The sequence below is a fragment of the Apis florea genome, unplaced genomic scaffold (assembly GCF_048593485.1).
Source record: "Apis florea isolate Af1SG1 unplaced genomic scaffold, ASM4859348v1 contig_3496_pilon, whole genome shotgun sequence".
Taxonomy (NCBI): domain Eukaryota; kingdom Metazoa; phylum Arthropoda; class Insecta; order Hymenoptera; family Apidae; genus Apis; species Apis florea.
In genome coordinates, this window is record NW_028256773.1 from 8,083,986 (window position 1) to 8,110,722 (window position 26,737).

The 26,737-nt window shown below is 41.9% G+C and overlaps 1 protein-coding gene and 1 long non-coding RNA gene across 5 annotated transcripts in view; one reads left to right on the forward strand and one right to left on the reverse strand.

Annotated features, from left to right (window-relative positions):
- The window catches only part of LOC100868443 (protein cortex), a 169,261-nt gene that overhangs the window by 19,697 nt on the left and 122,827 nt on the right, over positions 1-26,737 (reverse strand). Inside the window, exon 1 of one of the 4 annotated variants that reach the window (XM_086913113.1) lies at positions 23,443-23,989. The exons of the other annotated variants lie outside the window; for them this stretch is intronic. Coding sequence (XP_086769239.1) covers positions 23,443-23,547 — 105 coding nt within the window. The 5' untranslated portion in view covers positions 23,548-23,989. Of the gene's footprint in view, positions 1-23,442; positions 23,990-26,737 lie in introns of those variants that run through there. 4 annotated transcript variants of the gene reach the window in all.
- Positions 1-26,737, forward strand: part of LOC147656869 (uncharacterized) — a 146,618-nt gene that overhangs the window by 3,816 nt on the left and 116,065 nt on the right. The window lies entirely within an intron of this gene.

The following is a 26,737-nucleotide window of genomic DNA, read 5'->3' on the forward strand; positions in this document are numbered from 1 at the left end:
TCGAGGAGCAGCTCTCGAGGTGGAGGAGGAGCAGAGGTAGGAGGTGACGTTACGTGGAAAGAGTTGTGAAACGGGTAAACGCTGGCTTTGCCTATCCACGTAGGATGTTGCCTAGACTCGTGCCAGCCTGTGTGTGTGCGCGAGCACGCGCGCGCCGTGGAAAATCGAGATCGGTTGGGAGAACTCTCGATCGATCGCCGTGAAATCCCAACTTTTCCATAGGATCCTGTCATCCTACTTGATCCTCGAATCGGTCAAGTGGCTTTGTTTGTCGTCCAAAGGATCGTGTTATGTATTTTTCGATCGTATAATAATCTTGAAGCAGTTATATTTTGAAATATTCCTTTTGAACGTATATTTCTACTGATTTGCACAGTTTTGGATCGCACAGTTTGTCTTCTAAACTCGAGGATCGAGTGTTATACGACTTGGACCTTGGATAAGTTTGATCCAATCTTGAAAGTTCTCGAGAATATTTAACTGATTTGCACAGTTTTGTCGTCTAAACTCGAAGATCACGTTACATGATTTGGATAGGACAAGTTTGACATAATGGATAGTAGAGAAAGAAGCAGTTCTCAAAAATATTCCTTTTGCAACAAGTGGTTTTCGATCGATTCGATATTAGATAAATTCGTTTGGCCTTCTGCGATCGAATCGCAGAAAGATGAAGGAACGAGAGAGATTTCTCTTCTTTTTCTAACTCTTGACGTATCGTATCCATCCATCTATCTCGCTTTCTGGAAATAATAAACGGTTTCTCGATCGAGTGCCACTTTATCTCTTATCAACTCGAGCAATTCCATCGATCAGTTTTTATTTCGACGAGTTTTGGATAATAAATTTTCATTTCGATTCAAACTCTTTTATTTTTTCGAGAAATGAAATTTTTCGTTGTCAAGTTAACAAACAAGTCTTGGGATTAAGCCATTAAAGCGTTCCGCTTCTTGTCGGAATAGAATGGAAATATCGATTCATAACTGGTTGTCGCGTGACAAGTGTACCGACAAGTATAAGTAAACATCGCAAAGATGTCTTCCGAAAGGAATGCGGCCTCGATCGGGTTGATGGACGATGTTTCACTCTCGATTATAAAAGAAAATTAATTTTCTAAAATTCCAATAATCCTCCATCAATGAGCGATTATTTCACACTCAATTTTCGAAATCGAGGCGAAATTTCCTTATATTTCTTAACCGCGAGATTTTACACGGAGCTTAATTTCCTTTGATTTCCCTCGTTTTAACCTCCATCTGGCGGATTCCATCGGCAACCAACGTCGAATCGCGAACGTGAGCGCGTGTACCTCTTTTTCACGTAGATGCGCGTTGGTTCGCTCTGGAACGGAATCCAGTTCGGTCGATGGCTTCTCCGGGGGACCGCTTCTTTATCCCCCTCCCCCCCTTAAAAAAGGCCACGCCGTGTCCGAAATAGAAACGGTAGATAATTAACCGGTCATCTCTCAAGCGACCGTCGTTTATCAAAGGGCTGTTTCGTGTAAATAATCAGGAAATCGGCCTCTTTTCGATCGTATGCTTGTAGCATCAAGGAAGTTGCAAACTGTTGTCCATCTTTGTTTTATCTGTGAAATTGTTTGTTTTATAAATTGGTGAAAACATCTATTCAGAATAATTAATTATTAGTGTCGTCCAACGAAAATCGATTATTGTCGAAATTGTAATTGTAAATTATTGTGAATCTTTAACGTTATTTATTTTATAGGTATAAATTAGGTATTTATTCGAATAATTAATCTCCGCTTTATTATTAAAGGACTGTTTCATATAAATCAGGAAATCGGCCTCTTGTGTAGTCTTTCAACATAATTGAATCTATAAAATTGTTTATTTTATAAATTGAGTAAGAGCATTTATTCGAATAATTGATCAGCAATGTCGTCCTCAAGAATGTCAGCCTCTTGTCGATTATATATTTATAGTATCAGAGAAATTGCAATTGTGAATCTTCAACTTGTTATTTTATATTTTATAGATACAAGCCTCGCCTTTATTAAAAGATCGTTTCAGTAAATTGCAAACTGTTGCGAGCCTTCGACATTATTGAATTTTACCTGTAAAATTATTTATTTTATAAATTGGTAAAAGCATTCATTCGAATTTAACACCATGAATCTTTCACCATTCAGCGATACGAATAAATGTGTAGATAGCACAATGTATACAATTTAATATATTTCTGAACGAGATATTTCTGGCGAAGAATCTCGCACGTGTGGAAATGAATCCATCTTTTGGAATCCAGGCGTTCGTAGTGGATGCGATTTAAAAAGATCGTAGCTGAGAATTAAGATTGGTACATTATTTTCGTTATGAAAAATTTTAGCAGCGTCATGCGAGCGATTGCTCGGAGGAAAAACTGCTCGGCGGTGCACTGGAAAGAAAAGATCAACGGAATAACAGGTATTAGAAGATATTAAAGTTAATGGTTCTGTAATTAGCGGTTCTGTAATTGAAAAATTAATAACACGCCGAGAGTTGAAAGGTTTCGCGTGTTAAGATCAATCCTTATCGAAAATGTGTAAGAAAGTCGTAAGAGGTCCACGTTTGCTTTATTTAAATACCGGTCTAAAATTTAAATTACTTTTTATTCGAGACGTTTGAATTTGTCATCGTTGTCTAATCGATCGATACATACAATGTATACGCTACTGGACAAATTTAGAGTGACGTTATCTGGATATAACATTTCAAAAAACGTCGTTTCGTAAATAGCTGCAGTTTTCCATTAAGAAATAATTCTAGCCCATTTATTTTCCCTTACAAAAAAAAAAAAAAAAAAAAAATATTCGAGAGAGAAATTCAGAGAGTAAATCGAAAAATCCCATCGATACGCGCGAAAATACGAGACCATTTATTCAAGTATCGTTCGATTCCCTCGATAAAACAGCCAGTTTTAATTATCCAGCTCGAGGAAAAGAAAACGAAGAGGCAGCGCCCGTTCGATCGCGTTGGACCGTTTCCCGGTTCACGCAGCCTCGCGTTTAATTAGCTCCTCCTAGCGTTTTCATTCCCCTTATCAATTATCCACTTTCCGCGTAATAACACGTGTTATCCTCGAATCAACGGTAACAAGACAGATAAATATATTTAACCGATCAATCAGACCTATATACGTATATATATATATGTACATATATACGCACCTGTAGAAAAGTTGTGCGCGATTCCCCTTCGTACGATCTTCTGTTGGCCGAAGCGAGACGAAGCGGTTGCCAGTTTCCAGGAGGCGAGCGCACGGGCACAATGGAAACGCGGCACAACTCAGTTGCGCGTCGGCCTGTTATGTAGGTGTCAACACCATTCCGAGAATCGTTTTTTGCCATTCTTCCCGCCCGACAGTTTCCTCCCCTCTTTCTGGCGGAGGAGAGATCGCACCATCTCGATCCGGCCCATGGGATCTCTCCAACACCGAGTAAATCGTCACGCCACGCCACTCCGACTCGAAATGTCCCGTACACGGAGTTTTCTCGTTTTTCGTTCGCTGCTCGGCGAAGAATTTGTTCGCCAGGGCTCGATCGATATTATGGTGTGATCACAGCGCCTTTGAAAGCGTAAGTGGCGCGCGATTGTTTCCATCCACGTTTGTTCTCGTGTAAATATTTTGATCGTTGCGTCGACGTGTTCCACGATCGTTCACTCGATGTTTGGATATCTCATATATACAAGTGTACATTTTGATCGCAGGAAGAAAATTTCGATTCGAAAATTTATTCGATCGTCGTATTTTTTAGGGCTGTTAAGCGATAAATTTCACATAGATATTTTGATCGAATTAAAAATTCGATTCGGAAATTTAAACAAATTACGTTTTTTCGATTATTAAGCGATGAATTTCGTATAAATATTTCGAAGGAACGAGAGAGAGAGAGAGAGAGAGAGAGAAAACATTCAAAGTATCGTCGAACTTCCACGCAGTTTCTCGAGTAATATACCGCGGAATAAGCGATCAACAGTTGTACATCGATCAACCGATTTCACCGGCTCGTTCTACACCTGGCCACCGCGTTCCAATTTCCGCGCTCTGTCGCACCCGGCCGACTCGAATTTTTGTTCCGGAAGCGCGCGCGCCCACGCTCGAGCCGAGAGAGAGACGACAACGATCTCGTTGGTTCGAGTTGCGCAAGCCACCGGCCCACGAGTGTCGCCTCGCGTCGTCACGCGACCATCCCGTGCAACGAGTCGAGTTCGTGAAAATTTTTCACCACGTTCGATCCTCTTCGACCGAACGTTGTTCCTGCGTGTTGACACGCGAGAGACTTCGTTCGCGATTAAAACCAGGTTTCGTTTCTTCGGCGAGGATGTGACGTTGTTGTTGTGACTTTAAAGAGTGGCGTCCGTGCGATTTCGTTTCGAGAATTGTTTCATTCGTATTCCTCTATTCTGTCTATTTTCAGAGGTGTAAACGTTTGATCGCTGTCGTGATCGATTAAATTTACGTCGGAGTTCAGGAACCAATGAAATTCTTGTGATTCGTAGTGTTTTGTAGAATTGACGAGAGCACGATTCGTACAGGTGAGAGAATATCGACGAGGTTAGGATTGGCGCTGTTGCGATTTTAAAGAACGTGGCGTTCGTGCGATTGTATAAATGTTGTCGATTAAATTCGGAAATATGCTTCGGAATGTGCTGTTTGAACAAATGAGAGAAGATCGACGAGGTTAGAATTCGTATTGTTGTGGTCTCAAAGAGTGATTGTGCGATTTTATTCGAAAACATTGTATTATTCTTGTGTTATTAGATAATGATACGATATTGCTTCGATTAAATTTTATCAAATTCGAGACTTGGCAATAAAATTGCCAATCTTGAAAAGCATTCTTAGCTCTTAGGAGCTAGAATGCTTTGCAATTGAGTACAATTTCAACAAGTGAAAAATATCGATGAGGTTAAGGTTATTGTTGCGATAAGTGAGAAATGACGACGATATATTACAAGTGCGATTTTGTTTGAAAAGTGCATATTTTTATCGTATTAGAAATATAAATGTTTAATTGTACAGATTGGTTGTCCATCGAATTTTATGAATTTTATTCGAGATCCAGTAATAAAATTCTTTCGAGCAAAAGAATTGCTTTTGAAATAATCGACTCGAAATAACTCGTCCAATATTGCGGAAATAAATAATCGTTCGCGATTATTTTGCTCGATCACTATCGATTATGGTAACGGATTCTCATTTGTCTATTTCAAAGAAACGTAGGAATACTTTTTCATTATCGTACATTAATGCGTGAAAAAGAATACGTCGATGGATACGATCAACGTGTTCGTAAAAACACACACACAATCTAACAACATTTTTCACAGGTCGGTCACTTAACGATTCATTTTTTTTTTTTTTTTTGCTTCGTTTCATTCTGTTTTTTCTCCCCAGCCTTGTTATTTCAATACACAGTGTAGCTCGACTTGTTTTTCTACGTCATTTTAAAATCACCACGATGGACCACACAACGAGGAATTATTACTTTTTCCATCGAATGTTAGACGGTATAATGTCGCTTAATATCCGTATTCAATGCGTTATTACGCGATTCCATAATGATCGTATTTGCGCCAACTAGATCGAATTCCTCACGGTTTGTTCTGTATGATACGTTTCGATAATTATACGATTTAAGCTTCTTTCACGACGTGCAACATAAAATGAAATATTGTAACAATTTATCGTACCTGATTTTTTTCCCCTCCCCTTTACAACGAGATATTTGGACATTGATGAATTTTCGTCACTAGAATTAATCCAGATCGCTATCGATCACGTTCTATTTTCCATTTCTTACAAACGTTCTCTATTCAAATTTTACGTGTTAAATTATCCATTTTTTTTTATTTTTTCTTTCCTTTTCGTAAAATCAATTCTGACAGATACGCACCACGTAGCCGATAGAAAACGAAGGCGATCGATAGCGTATTGTAAATAATGAAAATAATTTATATTCTCCGATATTTTTCCACTTCTATTAACTAGATAGGAAAATACATCGACGCAAGTAGGTCGATCGAATCAATTCGCGATCTGCATTGATAACAGCGACCAAATATTTCTACAGCCAGATGACTAATAGTTTAGAACTGGTTTTTTGTAGGGGGGAAAAAAAAAAGAAAAATTCCAATTTAAAATAATTTTCTCCCTTTATAACTAACTATCATCAATCTCTCCTTTTCTTTATTCTTTTTTTTCTTTTCTTTTTTTTTTTTTTCTTTCTTTTTCATTATCCCCACAAAATAACAGCTCCAATGGAAACATCCGTTTCGATTAGGCTATCCGTGACCGTCGCTCGACATCAGCATGAGAAATTGAAAAGTAATGAGACGAGATATATCCGGGTAAATGTCAGGATACTGAAATTACGATCCAACCGTATGATCGATTATTATTTTTATCAAATGACAAGACACGTTAATTATTCGCTACTTATTTATCCGTAATAGGCAGATCGTGCCACGGAACGGCTTTAAACGTCGTTTCTAGACGTCGAAAATTGATCGAAACGGATTACATTAGCGCGAATCGGCCAAACGGACAACACACACACACACACACACATATATATACATATACACGTGTGAATAAAGTTGATACATCACGCTCGCGATAATTTTCATTTACCAGATATTTCCTATTAAACAGGCGCGATAGAGGTTTACACGTATATAATAAACTCAAAGGAATTATTGATGATCCGGTGGATGAAATATAATCATGCGAATATAACGCGTTTAAACGTAATTTGATGCTTGGATAAATTGCGTACAATGAAAATAACGGCCCGTAACTCGAAGATACATGCCGTAGCGTATTTCGTCACGTGGAATCTGGCCTCGTTAAAAATAAATTTTGAAAACGTTCGATTATTTTCTTTCTTCCCTCCATGTGTCGTAAATTCATCTTCAAAAAAAAAGGAATCGTATTTTTCTATTAATGTCGCGCAGGAAGAAATTTCGAAAAATAAATCGAATGATTGACCCCTTTTCGATCCGATTATCCATCCGGTTATCCTCTTCTCGAAAGCGGACGAAAGGAAAAAAGAAGCTCGCGTGAGCAAATTAATAGAAAATCCTGGGCGCCATTACGCGTGACACGGGTGCATTAAGTTTCTAGATGCACCTGCAAAGATAGGAGAGGATCCATGCAATGCATTCGTTATAAGAGGCGTGCGGTGGCGTGTCTTACGTGCCTCCTCGTCTTAACACGAGGCCACGGTTTCATCACGACAAAATCGAGTAACACTTCCTCCTGTTGAATAAATCATCGATATTCGATCGAACCTTTTCTAATCCATCTCGAGATCTCTATCCATCCCGTGGTATATCAAATTTGTATTCCTGTCTCTTCCTCGTCGATCCCTATGAATCCAAATGTATATATGGAAAATTTGCCGTAATATTTGAAACCCGATTTCTCACGATCGGATTAAAAACGTCGAAGGATTGATTTGTCATAACCGATTATCGATCGAGAAGAAATTCGATCACCACGAACGAGATGGATTAACAGTATCGATTCTTTGGGGAGGGGGAGAAAATCTTCGATAGATTAACACTTGCCCCTAACTTTTTCCTTACTATTGTTCGTTACTCTCGAATACAACAAAGACGAGATAAAATCGGTATCGGTTTAAAATGGATCCTTCTCCTCCCGGTTAGGTTGCAATCCGTCTTCGAATGGAGCTTATGACAGGATAATAATTAGTAGGTGGCTACCGACGAACAGGTAAATAAAGGAGCGGAGAGAAACGAGATCTCGGCCAAAGTAAATTGATAGAAGTTCATTACGTCATTACGCGTGAAACTGTTTACCTCACCGAGGTAGCCAAGCGTTGCGCAGAGGCGCACTAATAATACGCGATATATATACGCGGTTACGATTGGTACGCGGGTGATCGAAGCTGTTTCTAATCGATTTTGATCGGTGATCGACGAATAACCAGCTGGAAACACGGCTCCCTCGAATCGAATAATGTAAGACAACGTGTGATGTTTCGAATCGAAGGGGATTTAATTATAAATAAAATAATTAGTTCCGCATAGAATTTCCAGTATCTTCAAATCTTCGTGGATTCGTTTAATCTTTATTTAAAATTCGGTAACATCGAAAGTATTCCGATGTTCTGGTTGGATTGGTCCCCGGAGAAAGGGGAGATCCCTTCCTTTCTCTTCGATCCTTCGAGCTGTTGCCTCTTCCAGGATTGGATGGTTAACCCCTATGTCCAACCCCTTTCGGCCACCCTTAACGACAGCCGGGGGCTAGGAAGGGTGTATCCTGGTCCCCACCCTGGTGACGAACGTTCCGGTTCGTTTCTGTACAAAGTTAAAATGGAGAAACAGGGTGTGGCGTGTTATGGATCGTACGATTTAATATTAGGAAGAAAAAAAAAAAAAAAAAAATAAAGAATAAAAAAAAAAAGTATATTACGAGAATAATTTATTCTCGAATTACCCAATCTATCAAATTGATAGAGTTTCAGATAATACGGTAATATACGAGAATGTAAATTTACGTTCTTCCATTTTTTCTCTCCCACGATGTACTAATTAGCAGAAATTAGTTGAATTAGAAATAAACTATCTCCCCCTATTCGCTATGCCGCTCTATATATTTTATATCCCTATCGCGTATATAAAATAAAATAAAAAAAAAAAAAAAAGAAAAGGAAAAACGATCTTTTTTAAAATTAACAATCCCGATAACCTAACCTAACCTACAACTCTAATTAGTCGTGTTGCGTTAATCCCGGTTGTAAAATATCCCAAGTGCACGTAGTAATTCCAACGGCCAACTGCGCAACATTTTCAAGCTTTCCAGAGCCCCACCTTTCTCGGAATCGGCCACGGCCTTATCAACGGCCGGCCAACATTGAAAGAAGGCGGAACGGACAATTTGCGGGGGGAATTGGGGCAAGAACGCGCGAGCAGGTTGCAATTTAGGAAGGAGGAAGCGCGAGGGGCGAGGGGGGGGGGGAGGTAAAGCGCGCGGGACATAAATTGATAGAGGATAGGCCGAAATTATACTATTAGCCGTGAAGCTGTTTGTTAGTCGTCGAGTCGTGTATACGCAACGTCAGCCGAACGAACGAAGGAAAGGATGGAAGGAGGAAGAGAAGAGAAGAGAAGAGAGAGAGAAGATAGGTGTCCGCGAGGAACGGCGGATCCAACGACCAATTTGAACGTGTCGAAACGTTTCGACGTCGTTCATTAAGACGGTACGTGTATAAGAGAGATCGACGGTGGTGGCGCTGTTGCGCGTCCAGGAATCGCCGTTTACCCGAGATTCCATCGATAATCGCAGGTTGCGCGTAGATCGGGCGGAGCCCGGAACGAAAGCGCGACCGGTCACCTCGGCGACGGCTCCTCGCGCTCCAGGAATTTGTGCCGCGCGGCCTTTGCGAAACCCTCGATTCAACGGAAGTTTTCGATTCAACTGGATTTATATATCTTTGGAATTCTCGAAAGTTTTAAGTTGGAAATTAAGGGAAGGAAAGGGGAGAATATTATGAGGAGGATTTGTGGAAATATTTGAAATTGGAGATTTGAAATTTGAACCCTATCTTTTGACTTTTATTTTAACGATTGTATTAAAGTTTGGAAAGGGTATGTATGGTGATGAATATTTATTTTTGAGATTTCAAATGCCTTTTGACTTAGTAAGTATGATTATAGTGGAGAAGTTTGGATGATGAATATTTATTTTTAAGATTTGAAATATTTCGTCACCTCGCGTCACCTTTTCCTTTTCGAAGAGCGAAGAAATTTGAAGATAAACCCTGAGACATTTCATTGAAACTCTGTCCAACACTGATCGCCGTATCACGTTCTTTCCTTGCGATCCCGCGTACAAAAGGCGCAAAGAGGATGCCGTGTTGCCGTGTTTTTACGAGAACGTTCGACGATTTAAGGCAATATAAAACCATAAGGCCATGCGCAGCCACGTCACTCTTCCCTCCCACCGATCGAAGAAAATTTACCAAGCTCGGTAAGATTTTCCCTCGATCGAAATAGACCGTGACCACCTCTCGGCTCTCGAGAGTGAATCATTTAGTGCAAGTTCACGCGAGAACAAGCTGTGAAATACGCGCGACATTTGAATACGAATAACACGAAGGTTGCGGCTGCGTTTTTTCCCTGGTAACCGACCGAACCACTCTTATTACTGTAAATTGTGATATTGTCGTGACTTTTTTTCGCCTCGATCGAAGATTTCACGGACTTACGCTGGAATGCTCGGTCGAAGGTGTGAGCCCAGGTGTATCTCGGATACTGCAAAGTACGAACGAAGTGGAATGAAGTCATCGAACGTTTTCCAACATCATCACGCCAAGTTTTTCTCAAACTTCTTCTAAACAACGATTTTGTATTTATCTTACTACAACAGTAAAGAATTTATACACAAGATTCCAAGCACGAATTCGTATAATCCACTCGTGTCGTATCTTTTCGAAAAATTTTCAAACGGGCATGCCCCATGATCCGAAAGAAATGATCTTGAATCGAGCAAATGAAGCGTACTCGATCGAGGCTGCCAGCTCGTAAAACGTTGCTGCAAGGATTTATCTCGAGGCCGGCATCCGTCGAAAGCTGCGCTCGATTATCTGGTTCCATTATGAATCCATACGAGCGTAAAACTCGTTAACATTTTTATTCTCCTTTCCTTTCTTTCCTTCTTTTTTCCTTTTTTTTTTTTTTTTATCTCTCGCAATAAGAAATATCATACTCGTCGAATCAGCGAGCCAACGCGGAGACTTTGCTATTCGCCCGATGATCTAATTGATCGGGGGAGGAGGGGGAAGAAAGGAATGGTTTCGCGGTGAAGAAACCACTCGAGGATTGAATGCAAAGCTGAAGGCGTCGTATGATCGAAAGCCCGCCATATCTTCGCTGGGCTTAGATAAGATCTGAAGAACGTCGTTGGCGACGTTCAATCAAGAGCTTACACCGTGTAACCAATGATCTGGACGGGAGGGGAGGGGAGGGGGGAGAGGGGGGAAGGGGAAAAAAGAAACGTTCCCGCCATTTGCATATAACATTGTGCAGCTTGCCCGTAATCATAATCCCCGAGTGGAACAAATTGTTCTTATCTCTCGTAACAATTACGCGGGGAGAGGAATAAGATTTGCGTTTAAAAGAAAAAAAGAAAAAAATGGGAAAATGTGGTTTGAGTCAGCAGGGCAATGTTACGTGCGAAGAAGGAGAAGGCGTTGGGTCGTTTGGAATTTTTTTTGTTTTGTTTTTTCCTCGGTCCAACCGTCGAGTGTCTATTGTCTATCGTCGCGCGCGAACGGATGGACGCGAAGAAACGAATATCGAGCGAGAAACCAAGGTGACTCGCACGCGAACCGTCACGGGGGAAAAAAAAAAAACAAAAACAAAAACGAACTCGAGCAATTCGCTCCGCTTTAACTTCGGAAGAGAAACTCAATACTTGTTAAACTTCACGAAGTCTAATGTAATCCAAACCTGTCACGATCACGACTGGGTGAAACTTAATAAGAAACTCGATACCCGCCCGAACTTCACGAAATTTCACACCACTCGCGACCGCAACGAGTGAAAATTACAGCGAAAAGGAAAACCAATACTTATTCGAGTCTCTATTATCGAGGCTTTGCACGGAAGAAACCATTCCGACCTATATACTTTCAAAAATTATAGAAACGTAATTTACTCTCCGCTTATTTTTTAAAATTCATACATTCTCACAAAAGGCAAAGAACTTCATTTTAATTCACACTGGCGAGAGATCAAAATTATATAACCGTATAGAAAACTCGATACTGGATCCAACTCTTCGCTCACCGTTTAAAATTCACAGATCGAAATAACTCGAACAACTCGAATCCAATCGAGATCGAAGAATTCCACGAAATTCGAATCGATATCCCTATTGTAAAATTCAACGAGAAATGAGGAATCGATCGAAAGAATCGTCGATCGATGAAAGGTGGAAGGGAATAATCCGATCAATCGAGCGAAGCGACAACGATCGATAATTGGCGTTGCTTAATCGCGACACGGCGAGGCAACGATTATGAGACGACCTAACCCCTGTTAGGCGGACCAGGCCACGATCGGTTGGGCCTCATGCTGGGCCCACTCCTTATTTACCTCGGCCGCGGTGAGGCAACAACGCACCAATCGGCTTATCTCCATCAATAAGTACCTGTCGGGTGCACGACCAGCGTACTTCGCCTATATCTTCCGCTGCTATTTCGTCCCCGTTCAAAACGAGATCCTTCGCGTTTTTCCTTGCTCATCCGCCATTTTGCTCGTGATGCAATTTTTGAAAATCGATAAAGTGAATAAAGTTGAAAACAAAAGCACGAACACTCGAGTCAAACATAGCATACAAGTTTCAAGAACAAATTTTAACGAGTTCTTCCATTCGCTATTAATTAACGGTCTAGAAATTTCTAAAATAGGAGGACGATCGATAATGAAACGATCGTTAGACCGTTTCAACACTCGTTAACCAACCGACGATTGTTCCGTAAAATTGGCTCTCGTCCAACGTTAGCGGATCCGATCCACGGGCCGAGTTTCGATTTTCTTCTTCTTCTTCTTCTTCTTCCTCCTCCTTCTTCTCCTCCTTCCGTACAAAGGACGACGGTGATAGAGAGCGTGCACGGTGGAGAAAAAGCTGCGGTAATCTGGACGATTAAAGTGCTCTTACCGTAATGGAAGAGGCCAATATCCGACGGAACGGTGAACGGAGTGCGGCCGCCGCTTCGTTCGCATTGTGCTTTGTAATTGTTGTAAATTGAACGAGTCGACAGGACCTCGACACCGGTCGAACCACGCACCAGATAAATATCTCTCAGGTTTTCCTACCGTGCGCTCTCTCCTTTCGAAGCCGCGATGACGCGCGATTCTTTTTTTTCATTTTTCCTTTTTTTTTCTTTCTTTCTTTTTCAACTTTTCCTCTCGTTTACACGCTGTAATTATTCTCGTGAAAGGGATATATATATACATATATGTGTGTGTACCAGGATGGCGAGTCACGCTAAGGATTTGATTAATAAATGTATCGGTTAAATTTATATATTCATATATTAAATTTTTATATTCATTCTCGAATTTGCTGGAAATTTTTAATATCGAAGGGAAGAAGAGAGGAGAATTTTAATTATAATTCGTTGTATGTTGGGAGCGGATAATCTCAAAAGAAGTTCTGGACATCCTTTTGCGGGGCTTCTGACTTTTTCAATCTCGTCTTATAAAATTTCGCGAGTGTTTCGTGATTCTCTCTCTTTTTTCTTAATTCGATTCGCGAAAGAGACGTATCCAACAAAGAGGGATTCGATTCGTTTGGGATCGTTAGGCGATTGTAGTTGCTAAGCGAAGTTTGACATTTTATTATGGGGAGGGGAATGTGAAAGTGTTGCTGGAGAATGTTGATGAAATTTGTTTTACAGTTTCGCAATCGTTGAGATTATTTCGCGATTTCGTTTTCCTCGCGCGTGCATGAAATTATTTTTTTCTTTTTTTCTCTTTCCTCGATGCGCCCAAAGGCACATTAATTCTTCGGGTTGAAGTATCATATCGTTACAGGCTACGCCAATTTTTCGAATTTTAAGCCTCGCGAACCCACACTTCTTTTTTTCCACGATCGTCACTTTTGGCCGAATTCCAATCGCTTTACCGTTCGTGGCGCCATCTGAAAGCGTTCTTTTTAAGAAGAGTCGCGACCACCGCTGTCTTAGAGTTTCCAATGCAACAATTTCGAGCGATATGGCGCGCGAGAAGCATTCCAGTTTATAGGAAATCAGCCGTTCAAGCTGATCACCGGGAGAAAAATTTTAATTTGAAAGGCGACGATTCAAGCGCACGAAGAAGAATCGGCAGAAAGATATCTATTCGATCGAAACGATTGGATAATCTTGTACCTGATTCACTAACTTATTTGCACGTCTAATAAAAGAATAGGGAACACCGTTATAAATAGATGGGAATAAAAAAGGTCTGATCTCGTCATTGACAATTACAAACTCGATTAAAACTTTTCGAGAAAAAAAAAAAAAACACCCCAGCAGCGATCGAACGATGATGAAGAATAAGAAGAAGCCGCGCCAAGGGGACGCGAGTATTTAATTAATTAATACCGATGGAACCGCGAATGGAGGACGCGTCTCCTCCATTCTTAATGACTTCATTAAATAAAAAGCCGAACGTGACGATTCCCTCCCCTCCCTCCCTTCTCGTTTCTCCCTCGATCGGGAATAAAACTTGCAGGAACACGATCACGCTATATGTACGAAGTAAGCCGAAGTAAACCCGGAACCGAGTCGTGATTTCACGGTGGCCGGGAAGAAACTTCTCTTTCTCGAGCGAGAGAACAGCAGCCGAAAAACGCAGACCGAACGTTGGACGCCGACAGCAGCGCCTCGCTCGACAGGGAAGGCAATTTCCATTGCGTGAAATCGGGTATCGCGTTGAAAAACCACGGTGCAAGAAACGGGGATCTCTTCTTTTTTTCTCTCTTCTTCCATTTTCTTTTCTTTCCAAGGAACTGCCGGAAAAATTGTCCGCGCTCATCCGTGATCGAAGACCGGATGAGCTCTCTCTCTCTCTCTCTCTCTCTCTCTCTCTCTCTCTCTCTCTCTCTCTCTCTCTCTCTCTCTCCACTCCTTTTAACGAGGAAGTCGCGGCCACGACTTTTTTCCCCCCCTCCGGCGGAGGTTACAGTTTATTCGCGATTTAATGGGCCGGTATTCGTGGCCGGCGCATCGTCGATCGCATTTTAATCAGGAAGGAGGAGGAGGAGGAGGGAGGGGAGGGTCGTAAGAAATTTACGAACAGAGGATGGAACGAAATGGGACGGAGGAGGAGGAGGAGGATGTACTTTTTTCCTCTTTTCTTTCCGGAAAATAATTGTATTAATAATACATTAGGACGGCACAAGGCTTAAGGAACGTGTACAATATATAGAGAGAGTTGGAAATTAAATTGCATTCGATGATAGATTTCCAAAATCCATAGTTTCTTTTGCCTTCCATTGTATCCATCTTCCTCGACCCATTACGCATTTGCATTGCTAATTGGATCGTAATTACGCGCAAAAAAAAGCAAGCTGTCCGCACAATCGATAGATCTTGATCGTCGTTTCAATGAAATAGTAAATCGTTCCTTGTCTCACCGGGATCCCGAGTATAGATATTTTTCCGGTATCGAGGCTCGTGTCAATATCATCGTCGACCTTACTCGAGTCACTCGGATCGTTTCAATTTTATCTTACTTATTATACTTGCCTGCTTGAAAATAATATCCTTAAAAGTCTAATTAAAACCATAACACGTAATAACACATTCGAACGTACACAAGCCCGTAACGGTACCGTTTAAAACCGTAGTTTGTATCCTAAATTGCATCGGGGTTCCTCGAAAGGTCGAAACGCGAGGCAAGCTATTTCTGGATAAAGACACACCTTTCCTCGATGCACCGTTACGGATCGGGGGGCAATTATTTCCGTTAATTAAAGGCAACGATTATCAATCGTTATTGGCCGATCGATCACGACCAATATATTGCGAAAGGAAAAGTATCTCCTTCGAGCGTCGAGCTCGTTTTAAAAGAGGAGGAAAGACGAAATTTCACTTTCCGCGAAAAATGAAAAATGTTGAAAATTTAAATTCTGAAAAAAAAAAAAAAAAAAAAGGGAGGAGAAGAGCTCGTCAAATTGGCTTTCGCGCTTGAAGACGCGCGGAGAACGAGAGCGGAGAAGAAGAGAAAGAAAGAGACAAACAACAACGCAGCATTTGCCTGCCTTCCCCCCCCCTCCTCCCCCCCCGCTCGAGTTTCGAAACGGTATTTTACGTCGACCCCTCCCTCCCCCTCGCCGTATTTCATCCCATAAATATTCGCAAACGTCTCTCGGCCTCCGTTTCGCGATCGGGCGAAAAAGCTTGGTTGCATAATTCCTATCCCCGGCAGCGGGAGGAGAATCCACTTCCATCCCTCCCCTCCCCGACCGCGCATCCTTCCAACCGCCCGTCCATCCGTTCTCTCCTTGCCCGTCCCGTCTCGTCCGCATATCGAGCTCTCCGCGGCAGCATGGATCCCCGGCATACGGCTAGGAATATTTATGGTATTACTTGGCGATGCTTGAATAGCAAAGCCGCGGTATGTCCTACAAGTTATCGGGGAGTTTGCTTCTTGGGTGGCTTCTCGGCTCCCCAGGGGGTGCCTCGATCCTTTTTTCTCCCCCTTTCTCTCCGCAGCCCCTCTCCGCTCCAACGGTACGATGCGGTTCCTTCTTCTTCTTCTTCTTCTTGCTCTTATTCTTCTTCGTCCTCTTCTCGCTCTGTCTCTCCTTTCAGTTTCGAGCGTAACGTATTCTAATGGAATTACCTGCCCGTTACCACGTTCCGCCACGGCCTCTGTGTTTCTCGCGCGCCTGCGTGAACGCGAGAAACGAGAAAGAGGAGGGGGAATCGTCACGGATTCGAGACGATTCTCCGTCGAGCCACGATCAATTAGCCGAGGCGCGCGACGGGGAAGAAAGTTTCTCCCGCTTATTTTAAAAATCCAACGAGGTGGAAGTTTCGAAAGAAGTACTACGTGTCTCCTCGGCGAAGTGGAAAAACTTGGACGGACCAGTTTCGCGGGAACTTCTCTTCAATTCGAGCAAACAATTTCCGCTCGATGAAACGATTCCCTCTCGTGGAAGGGAATAATAAAAAAATCGGTTACACCTCTCTGGACGATCGATCGATGGAGAGAAAAAAGAAGGATTGGGTGGAAACGAGCCCCCCCCTTTCTCCTCCTATGTAATCAAACCGCGACTCGTGATTTCGCGAACGTTTAATTAAACGCTTCCCCTCTCCTCTCTCGGGCGACGTATCGACGAGATCGTGGCGCGATGACACGGCGAACAGGTTCCTCGGTGGAACCGAGGCGACGAGAAAGAACCGTGTCGCCGATTTCAACGTTGGTCTGAAAACTGCGCTTCTCGAGGATCTACCAGGATTCCCCTTGGCGTACATCACGCTATGAATTTAGAAAATAAAAATAAGTTTATTGTTCTTTAACGTTATAGGGATAATATATGTTTAAATTTAAAAAATATAGAAATAAAACGATTAAATTAGGAACGAAGTATAGATTCGGAAAGTAATTTCGTCCTTTCGCCACGAGTGTCGCTAGTCGTCGAACGTTTGTCCAGCCAACTTCGTTCTAAATCGCGTTCTTATTGTATGTTTTGAGCGTTGGTATCTCCTATACATGTTTCTTGTGAGTGACAACAAAGATGCGAGACTGAAAGGAGCATACATCACTTTTTTTTTTTTTTATTATCGAAAAGAGCGCTGTTCAGGCGAGAAAAAAATTACGCGAAGTCTATGGAAAAGGCGTATCGAAACTGGTTTTCAAAATTTCGTTCGGACGATTTCGATGTTAAAAACGCATCACGTTCTGGAAGACCGGTTGAAGTTGATGAAGGCACAAAATAAAGGCACGGATCGAAGCGAACCGACGAATAACTCGAGAAATTGCTACGAGATTGAATTTGTCGAATTTAAAGGAAAATTGGCAAATATATTATTCGTCTGTTCGAAAACACGTCTTGTATAATTGAATTTAAATAGCTGCATATATATCGACTGTACAAATTCGAAAAACGAAGATTTTTGAAAAATTCTCGATCAGAGGAAGATTCGATAAAGTATAATCGTGGTTCGATTCTTTTAGTAAAATTTAGTAACAATTGAGAATTACGTTTAAACGATATCGCTCGTGTTTCGAGTCGTGCACTTATGATCCAGGATTTAAAAATTGCCCGGTTCCTTCGAAACGAGGAGGTAGGAGGAGGGAGCAACGCGGTTGGCAATACGCGCTCATTATTACTCTCGGCTTGTTTGGCAAAAACTCATTCCTCGAAGGGGCGGCTCACTTTTCAGAAAACGGAACATTGAATTACATACCCACCAACAATCCTTTGCCTCATTCGTGGAAACTATTCGCGATAGCGTGAGAAACGCAAACATTCCGCTCGAACACGCTCGAATTCGATTCGACCTTTAACATATTTCGAACCTCGTCCATCAGATTCGTCCATGGGGAATCGAATATCGACGACACCAATGATCTCGAAAAAGAAAAATAAACGAACTCGACAGAGTCCAAAAATTATTAAATATATCCCTCGGCAAGAGGTGCGCCCGTTTAAAAGTTAAACACAGTGTGTCTTTCGATCTTAGATTCTCGAAGAAATCGTCGATCGGATCGATAATCAAGTTTCTCGCGGACGTTTGAGGCTGATTATGAAACGCGGTGTCGATAATCCTCGTGTATGTACTCTCTCCTAATCCTTTCGAGGAGAAAGAGAGAGAGAGAGAGAGAGTCCATCCGCGCGGAGAGGGGCCTGGAGGGCATTCGATTTAATCTCGGCAAGGTGAAAAAAGGGTTACACAGCCTCGGCCCGAACGCATTTGCCTCTGATAAATCCAATCAGATCGGCTGTCGACACAGAGAGATCCTTGCCTTCCTCTCCCCTCCCCGCGAGCTCTCCCCCTTCTCACGGTGTAAACTAGTTTCGCGAGAGGGCAGCAAGGATAAAAAGAACCAGTGCATCCTCGAGTGATCACATAATCGTGCGTTCACCCCGGGAGAGACCGGGCCTACGCGCGATCCTTCCTCTTTCCACCATCTCTCCAGCCTCGTCTCTCTCTCTCTCTCCCTCTTCCTCTCCTTCGCCTCGTCCCCTCTTCGTCTTCTTTGTTCCACGGCTCCCTCCTCTTCCGAGACCCGTTCTTCCTCCCTCTCTCTTCTTTTTCCCCCCTAGTTCTTCTTCGCCCAGGTCTTCCTCCTTCTCTTTTTTTCACACTCTTCTTCCCCCTCTTTTTTTCCTTTTCTTTCTTTCTTTCTTTCTTTCTCTCTTTCTCCGTTCGTTTTCGCTCGTCTCATTCATCGTTTCGCGCGGCGATGCGAAGTGACGCTTGCGCATCCTTCTTCGAGAGGAGGAGGAGGAGGAGGGGGGGGTAGGTTAACGCAGCTGTTTCTCCTCCTCGAAAATCGAGCCGAATCGAGCCCCTCCCGAAAAGCTCTTCTATTTCGTCTACTATCCTCTACTATCCTCTCCTCTTCTCTCCCTCCTCTTCTGTGTGCGTCCTTGTGTGTATTAACGGTACAGTTCAGCAGGGGAAAGCAGTGTTTTATAGGGCGAGTGAATATCGGAGGCGGTCCTTTTGAGAGTTGTTTTTCTAACAGGGTGGGGAAGGAGGAGGGGGAGAAGGATGGATGCGTTGTAAAGGTTCCTTTAAACGAAGTTGCGCGCGGTGTATGTACGTATTCGATCTCGTCGGATCTTTTCTCTTTTTTTCTTTCTTTCTTTTTTTTTTTTTTATCCCTTTACCGGGGTACAGATTGCCTTAACTTTTGTAATCTCTTTCTGTACTTCTCTTCTCGCTTATTCCCCTTTTCTTTAAACACTCTTGAATACGTTTTTTCTCTTTTTTTCTCTCTCTCTCTCTCTCTCTCTCTCTCTTGCGGTTTACTCGTACTCCCTCCTAACTCCCTTGGCTTTCCTTTTTTTCGTCCCATCCACTTAATTCCACGAGGAGAGTTCTCAGGTATCGCGCGCGCTCTCCCCCTCCCCCCCTCTCTCTCTCTCTCTGTTCCCCGTACAGACTTCACCGTACACTTCATTTCACTCGCGGATCAAGTTTTCTCCTCCGTTTTCGGTTCGATTTCCTTGGTTGTGCTGCACGTAGGGTTCGATATTTATTCATATTCACGTGGAAGTACGTATCCCCGTCGCAAGGAAGGATAATTTCAAGCGTTGGATCGATGCCAACAAATTTTACGCCTTCCGCGAAAAGAGAGGCTTTCGATTTTAATTAAACGGAGAATCCCTTTCCCCTTCGAATCCCTCGTATTTTATCGCGCGTATTCTATCTCCCCCCTCTATCCCTCGCCAATCTCTCCATCCGCTGTATCGCGTGTCTCCATCTCGGTGCCGATCGAATCGTCTTTCGCGCCGCGAATCGGGCCACCACCCGTTCCATGGAAGTTGGATCGTTATCTCGAGAGATTAAAGCGTCCAGGGATGAAGGTTGACCACTACCGCATCGAGCCAGGCATTTTCTTTTCTCACGGCTCGCTGATCGAACTTTGTTGCGTCGAGGAGGAGAAGATAATCGAGGGGGCGGGGAGGGGGGAGTATTTATCCGCGTCGGTTCGAAAAAGAGGGCAGATACGATCGTTGCACGAAAACGAATGATACACGCGGATCGAGTGTGTACAATCTTCGAGTTAAATATTTATTTATACACGCATTCATTCAGTTGAATTTTTGAAGGGGCTTTGTTCCCGAACAAATTTATATTTATTAGAATGACAGTTAATTTAACCTTGCTTTAAATCCGATAGATACGTGATAATTGTGAATGGTGTAATAATTTTGATCCAAAGAAAGTTTTGATATACGGGTTCAACGAGTTTCTCAAAGGTATTTATATATTATTGTCAAAGATAAATCGAATATGTTCATTTATCGTTGAATTTTTGAAGAAAAATTTCTCGAGTCGAACAATTTAACTTTGTTTTAAATTTTTTAAAACCATTAGTTGTGAACGGTGTAATAATTTTGATCCAAAGAAAGTTCTGATATACGAGTTCAACGAGTTTTTCTTAAAGGAATTTATATATATATATCAAAGACAAATTAAATATATTTATGTACGAATCTCGTTGAATTTATGAACGAACGTTCTCGAACAAATTCTTCGAAAGGATAAAATCAATTTTGTAATAATTGACCCAACCAAGAAAGTTCCGACTTGAAAGACGAAAGTTCGATCAACTTGCATTTTTTTCGTGTCTCGTCGTTCGATATCTCGATGAAGTGTCATCAACTTCGCTCGATGATGAACGCTTACGGTAGAAGAAAATTTCCAAGGAAAATCGAAAGATGAGCCGTTGGTTGGTTGAACATTTTTTTCTTCTTTTCTTTTCCACGATACAACCGATCTCGAGAATCGTATCGATCTCGAGAATCATCCTTATCTCGGCCAGCCGATAATTATGTTCCTCGCGGTGAGACACGATGGATCGGCGAGATCGATCGGCGAGATCGTTGCCGATTAGAGGCGCTCGTGTTGGTGGAAGGAATCGAGCGGAATCCGTGGTGCGTGCGCGGTCAAACATGAATGAGCGATCCGATTTATCGATCGCGATCGAAACGACAACGCCGCCTCGCCCACGGCGCTCCAAACGTGGAAAAACAGGGATGATAAGCAGCGGTGGAGAGGTTTCGTTCGCGGAAAATTACTCGACCCGCCAAAAGGGGAGAAGTGTCTTTCGTTCTACGAGTTTTGCGAAATAACGCTGCGTGAAATAACAGCTGTGGAGGGGAGAAATTAATGGATTAAGAGATATTTTGGAAATTATCAGTTAGGCTAATAAGATTTATAAATATGGAGAATGAGAAATCAATGGAAGTGATATCTTGGAAATTGTGGAAAATTAGATCGATCTAGAAAATAAATAGATTGTCCTCGATGAGTGAAAAAAGATTCGTCAAGGCAAGGTTTATAAAAGTAGCCACTATGTGGATGAGAAATTAATGCAAGAGATATCTCGAAAATTATGAAAAATTTGATATTCGAGTTTCGTTGCGAGGAAATTTTTGTCAAGATTTATAAATATATCGATAAGAAATTAATAAAAGTTACAGAATACAAAAAAAAAAAAAATAATGCGATTAAAATATCGTGGAGATTATAAAAAATTACATGTATTCGTGTTATGATATTTAAAATAACGCGATAAATATATATATATGGATACCTAAAAAAAAAAAAAAAAACCCGATCCAATTTGAAAATTCAATATAAATTCCTCCATCTACGAAAAAAAAAAAAAGAAAATAAAAAAAAAAGTCGAAATAACGAATCGGAGGAATAATTGGAAATAATGGAAAGCTAGTTAACCTCGAAACGGAAATATTGGCGATCCACCGTTTCTCGTTTTTCATGGCCGCCCACGCGTTGAAAATTATTGCCGGCGATTAATTCTCGCGCCGACCGAGAGACGTGCGGCGACTGCAGCGCGCACCGTGGCCGTTGAGGGGAGAAGTCGTAGTAAGAAGAAGAAGAAGAAGAAGCAGCGAAACGCTGTCCCGAGGAGGATGATGCATCGTAGGGGAAATGGTGTTTCGTTCAGGAGAAATTGAACGATCCGCGCACCGGTTCGCTCGTGAATTCAAACTCGTTTAAACGGAGGTGGTAACACGATATCGCGTGGATGGGAGAAGCGTGGCGAGGAAGTGGACGGGGAAGGAAATAGCCGCGTAGGTTTCCAGCGTTATTAGGATAAATGGTCGCCAAGGTGCCTCTGATCCCGGCCACAATTTTCCTTCCACGATTATATTAGTTATTTAATTAAATTAGAGGGGAAAAATCGAAGAACGATATTATTTTACTACTTTCTCCTCGTTTCCCATACGATCATTGAAATAATTAAAAAAAAAAAACAAATAAATAAATCGATGACCATCTCTTTTTCTCTCTCTCTCTTTTTTTTTTGTTCCTACACACCTCAGGCTGTAATTAATATATATATTTTTTTAACTGTCGCGCACGTAATTTTCTTCTACTCTACTATAATTACTTCTATCTTTACGCCTTGGAAATTACAGGCTTTCCAGGGAGCAAAAAGCGTGGAATTAAGCCGTAATATCAGGTTCTACGTAATTATCATTTCTGCGTTTATGGATAATTGATATTTTTCGAGGTCTTCCTCTTGATTTCTTTGCCAACAGCTCGAGATCCGTATTTTCAAGTAACAGTTCTGAGAAATCTCTTGAAATCTTGTCACAGGAAATATTATATATGCGCGTACCCATCCCCTTCGAGCTGTTTTAAAGAAGGAACGAAATTAAAACGTCGATTAAACGCGTGTCAACGATTAATCGGACGAAGGATCCGCGTATTGAATTAGCATCGAATACGATAGATGCTACGTCTCGAACGGGGGACGCCATTACAAAGGTGTAAAATTAATTGCGATTAATTTTCGCGGTCGTTAAAGAGATCGTTATAATCTCGTGGAAATAATCTCATAGCAGGTGGAATACAAACAGCGTGGAACATGCTAATGTCCCTGCCCATTAGACTCGATTCCAGATTTATTCGTGATCTCGGTTTTATGATCTCGTTCGCGTTTAACGTCGTACATCAAACGAGAAGGGTTCGCCGATCTTGTCCAGTGTTTCTCAATTTTTTCGAGTAATTTTTGCAAAATTTCTAAAATGAAAGAATTTGAGAAAGGAAATTGAAATGAAATTATTGGAACTCACGATGAAGCATCGAAACCAAAGGCAAATGAAAGAGGAGGAAATGTTAAAAATTTCAGAATTTGAGTTTTTAAGTAAATGTTAGATCCCATCGCTGACTTGGTTTAGTTTATGCGTCATCTTTTGAATCAGATTTACCTTAGATCCATGTCCAAGTTGAAATCCACGATGAGAGTTTTTAGCACGGAGAAATATTGGGAAAAGGTAGACGGCCATCTTGAATGATAGAACTAGAAAATTCATTTCTCTATCCGTATGTAACAATGTTCCTTGATCTATTGTTCATTTGCGAATTTTTCCGAGAAATATTGGTCCATCTTGAATGATCGAATCAGAAATGTTATTCAGAATAGCAGAGAAGCGTAGAAAAATCATTTTTCTATCCATATATAACAATGTTATCCACCTTAATCCACTGTTTATCCGCGAATTTTTCTGAGAAATATTTGGAAACGAGAAGAAACTAGTAGAAAATTCATTTCATTATACAACAATGTTCCTTAATCTAATTTATTTGCGAATATTTCTGAAAAATATATGAAAGACATCACAGCAGAGAAGCAGAAAATAGAAAATTCATTTCTCCGTCTACGTCTCTTAATTTGTTGGGGAGAAATATTGGAAAACGGCCATCTTGAAAACTAGAAAACTTCAACGCGTCGCAGCAGAGAAGAAGCAGTAGAAAATTTCTCCATCCACACATAACAATGTTTCTTAAACTATTATTTATTTACGAATATTTCTGAGAAAAATTTTGGGAATGATAAAACTCAACACACATCACAGCAGAAAACGGAAAATTCATTTCTCTTCATCTATAAGAATGTCTCTTAATTTTTTTCGAGAAATATTGAGAAACGGCCATGTTGAATAACAAAACCGGACTCGTCATTAAAAAACACGTCGCAGCAAAGAAGAGTAGAAAGAAGCATTCGCTCGGTTATAAATTCAATTCAATCCGGACAGATTGAGAAACGCTGGTCTAACGAACGAGCTGTTGTCGCTCGCGAGGAAATTTTCGCGAAACTAACGAGTTTAATCGGGCGGTTCTTGGGATCGCGTGTATTTCAGCGAAGGCAGAGCTGCGGCGGAGCGCGCGCGTACTAACGAGCCTGTAATTAAGATTCCCCCAGATTCGTTATCGGGAACATTGTAACGAGATGTAGAATCGAAGGCAGGGAATACGAATGTGTCGGATGCGACGCGATTATCTTGTCCGCTGGAAAATGTATCTAAGACTCGGGTGTAACTTTCAATTAGGAGGGAAGCTCGAATCTCTCGACGACCAGTTCGAGTTTATAGCGACGATACCTTTACACGCACGCGCAATAAATGACAATCATTTTGAATTTCTCGAAACACCTTCTTCGTAAATCCTCGCGATCGATCATCCACGCGATCAGAGGAATGAATCCTCGCCTCAAGATCCTTTCAAACTCTGAACGAGTTCAAGAATTTTTTATTAAAATCCTTCCCACCAATTGTTACGCGAAACACACATTCCACGAGCAGCGAGTAAACGCGAGCCGAGTCGAAGGGAAAACAAATTACACCCGCTCGCCAATATCTCAGACGGGAGCATTCCTCCGCGTTCCTAAACGCACAAAGAAGCCAACTCCCCAATATATAAATCCAGCCAGAAGCAAGCAAAACCGCACGAAGAAGAAACTTCGAAACCAAACTAGGCATCAACAACGTTTCCCGCTGTCTCGTCGCCGATCCGAGCAACATTGCCAACATCGCATCCCGCCTCTACTTTATCACGGGAGTTGATCCGCGCGTTGTAACCAACTGCTCCTCTCGACGTTTCAAAGTCAATCAACCAGGAAAACACCATTTCCATCTAGGTTAAAGAATTCGACGTAAATAACGCTCGACTCGAGATGGAATTTTAATTATTCCGTAACGAAGTCTCCACTCGATCGAAGCGAGGAGTCTAGCTATTTTCTTCTCGTGTTCCAGCTCTTACGCGAAAGTTTGAAATTTCTTGTCGCGGGGGTGGTGGTTTGCAAGCGCGCTCGAGAGAATCGAAAAGTGCGGAGGCTCGCGTGGGTGTCGAGTTAATAACCTTACGCCTCGTCGTATTAACGTCTTCTTACGAGGAATTATGAGCTGAGCGCGAGATTCGCGCGGTGGTGGCCCGACACAACAACGCTGATTATCGGTTTCAACGAGACGAGAGAATCTGAGAGCTGCTTTCGACGAAGGAATTCGATGTTGATCGAATTAGTTGGAACAAAATTTTCGAACACAGGTATTTTAAGTTGCTTTAACATTTATTCCTGGCTATTATTCGCTTTTCGTATAACTTTGCCTCGATCATTATCGCGTTTCGAATAATTAAATTATCAAAGTTTAAGTTTATTCGTAATCTCTCGTGCATAATAGCAGTTACTTTGGCACGATCAAAGTAGATTCGACGAGACGAACGCGTTGAACTTTCGCTTCGGTATTCTTGTACACTTTCACCTTTGCAAATTTTACATATTCATTTTTCAACGATCATCTGCGAATTCGTCACGGTATTTGTCTCGACTCGTTACGTTAATGCAGTTTTAACGTTATCCGAAAGACAATTCCTTCGCGATCGGAACATCGACCAACATCTGGGATCAAACTTTACTTTCGTTCATTTACGTATCGATCGAGCTTATTCACGTTGTCCAAAAGATAATTCCTTCACCATTCTTCTTCAATTCTCAAATATCGACCAACACCTGGGAACAAATTCTGCCTTCGTTCATTTGCATCGATCGAGTTTATCCAAAAATTCCATCATCAATGCTCATATCCTCCTTCAATTCTCAAATATCGACCAACATCTGGGATCAAACTCTACTTTCGTTCATTTGCGTATCGATCGAGCTTATTCACGTTGTCCAAAAGATAATTCCTTCACCATTCTTCTTCAATTCTCAAATCTCGACCAGCAGCTGGGATCAAACTCCCTCCCTTCGTTCATTTGCATCGATCGAAATCCTTCACGATAAAAAAAAGAAGCGCGAATGGATAAATTCAATGCTCACACCCCCCACCAATTCTCAAATATCGACCAAATATCGATCGAACTTCCTCCCTTCGTTCATTTGCATCGATCGATCGATCGATCGATCGAGCGAGGATCGACAGAGGAGAAACAAGTCGCGAGGCAAAAAACCTCAAGATGCTCGATCGACCATCCCGAGCATCTTCATCATCCAAGATACACGCGTCCTTCGCAGGATCCCCTTGGAACGACGATCTCGTTCACCTTTCTCGCGTCAATTTCTCCCGCCGCCAATTTAAGTCGAGAAATTCCTTCCCCCGCCCTCTCCCGGTGGTCGTAGTCGTCGCGGCAAGGACGAAACAACGACACAATAATAATAAAAAGAAGCCGTAGCTATCGGTAATGGGAAACCAGGGGAGGAGGGAGGGAGAGGGGAGGTGGTCTCGC